Source organism: Octodon degus, unplaced genomic scaffold (genome assembly GCF_000260255.1).
Source record: "Octodon degus isolate 3935 unplaced genomic scaffold, OctDeg1.0 scaffold00140, whole genome shotgun sequence".
Taxonomy (NCBI): domain Eukaryota; kingdom Metazoa; phylum Chordata; class Mammalia; order Rodentia; family Octodontidae; genus Octodon; species Octodon degus.
Window position 1 is genome coordinate 6,658,239 of NW_004524716.1, and position 2,039 is coordinate 6,660,277.

General features: G+C 37.5%; 1 protein-coding gene across 3 annotated transcripts in view; it reads right to left on the minus strand.

Annotated features, from left to right (window-relative positions):
* The window catches only part of Rap1a (RAP1A, member of RAS oncogene family), an 80,050-nt gene that overhangs the window by 10,684 nt on the left and 67,327 nt on the right, over nt 1–2,039 (minus strand). For all 3 annotated transcript variants that reach the window (XM_004641709.2, XM_023701756.1, XM_023701757.1), the window contains one exon: nt 460–516. In XM_004641709.2, coding sequence (XP_004641766.1) covers nt 460–516 — 57 coding nt within the window. The remainder of the gene's footprint in view (nt 1–459; nt 517–2,039) is intronic.

Here is a 2,039-nt window from a genome sequence, read left to right on the forward strand (position 1 = left end):
CTCAATATACAATGTAATCAGGGGATGGGGCATGAAGTACACCACAAATGATTTTACACCTGAGAAAATTTATGAAGCTGTATATTCAAAGACATTTTAAAAATTATGGGGCTGGCAACATAGCTCAGTGGACTAAGCACCTGCTTAGGCAAGTGCAAGGACCACGGTCTGATCCCCAGTATCTCATGCCATGCTAGCCCCATGCCTGGGTGTGCTGAGCTGGCCACCGAGACCAAGTATGGTGGTGCACACCTATAATCCCAGTGCTGGGGAGGCTGAAAACTGGAGGATCACTACAAGTCTGAGCTGCATAGTGAGGCCCTGTACCAAATATGTTAAAATAAACAAAAATTACAATGATTATTTTCACACAGAATAATTATTCACATGACAAAATATGCTCACAAAATCTGGGAAGAAAGGGAGTGAGGGAGGAAAAAAAAACACAAACATGCTTACTGTCCCTGCTGTATCCAGGATTTCCAGCATACACTGTTGGCAATCTACTTCAACTTGCTGTGAGGGTGAAAAGAAAAAAATGAAAAAAGGAAAATCAAACTGTCGTTTTATTTCTCTTACACCTCTTTATCCAAAGTAACTATTAACAACTGCAAAGTATTTTTCTAGCAGCCTGCTGTGTTAGCTGGGATAAACAAGATAAAGAACAGGGGTCTTCAAGCACGTTCTATTAATAGTATAGAAGCCAGGACAGTTGATATTGAGTACAGATATTTTCTGGCCACTGTAATGATGCTTACTTGTTCTCATTAGAAAGTGAATGATCATATATAGAAATTTTTTTAAAAACTGTAAACAGATGCAACAGTTTAAAAAAAAATTCACATGTCTATGTGTATCATATTCAGAGAAAAAGCACAAACATAGCCAGTGGCTGAAAATGCACATAAGAAGCTGGGCACAGGGACACCTGTAATCCCAGCTACTGAGAAAGCTGAGGCAGGAAGATGCCAAGTCTGAAAACAGCTTGGGCAATATCCTGTCTCAAAATAAAGGGCACGGGATGTAGCTCTATGGTAGAGTTTGCCTAACTTGCATGAGGTTACACAATCGATGCCCAATACCTCTTTCAAAAATTTTACATAAATGATTTGGGAATAAAGAAAATTCTACATTCAAGTTAGTAAAATTTTACTCAAATATTCACAAGCAATAAGGGGAGTACATATGTGTAAAATAACACTGAGCTTATATATTGAAGGACTCTATTTCAGAAAACTACACAGAGGGTGGAATTTTATACGCTGCATTCCATTGGCCCACTGTCTTAAAAAGAAGGCTGGACTAAAGAAGTGTGAAGTATCAACTATATAGAAAATTTTTATTGAAGTAGGGATTAAGAAAAGTTAGTCCTTCAGTATTCTACATACAGATCCTATTTTGTAGTTAAAGATTTGACTAGCAACTTTTTCTGGGGAAGTTTAAGGAAAGCAACACTGTCCTCTAGAAGTAAATGTACTACGAGCCCACAGTCTGCTCTACTGTCTCTGTGTAGGTAGGCACTGATGCGGAGGCCCTCTCATGGCGCCAGACTCACTGGCCTTCCAATACACAAGGCAGGCAAGACCTGTAACCAGCAATGTTCAGTAAGTAATGAATCCTAGTTAAGAGTTTTGCAGAGTATATAGGGCACAATTTTGTTTTTAATTTGAGGGCAATTTCTTGATTAACTAAATTCAACAAAACTTAAAGGACTATTAAAGATAAATCCTAAAAGCATTTATTTATTTATTTATTTATTTATTTATTTAGGTACTGGGAATACAATTCACGACCTTGTGCTGCCAGGCAGGTACCATGCCACTGAGCTATATCTCCGGCCCCACAAAAGCATTTAACAAAGACATCCTTTCCTATTTGCTGTAAGAAAGGTTTAATATTGGGGGAAAGGGTATATCCTTGGCTACCAGTCTCTTAACAGCACTGTCTTTTTCCTTCTTAATATACTGGGAAAACAAAATGGTGAAAATTTTCACAATTCTAACTAGTCTTGTAATTATATTTAAATATATAATATATAT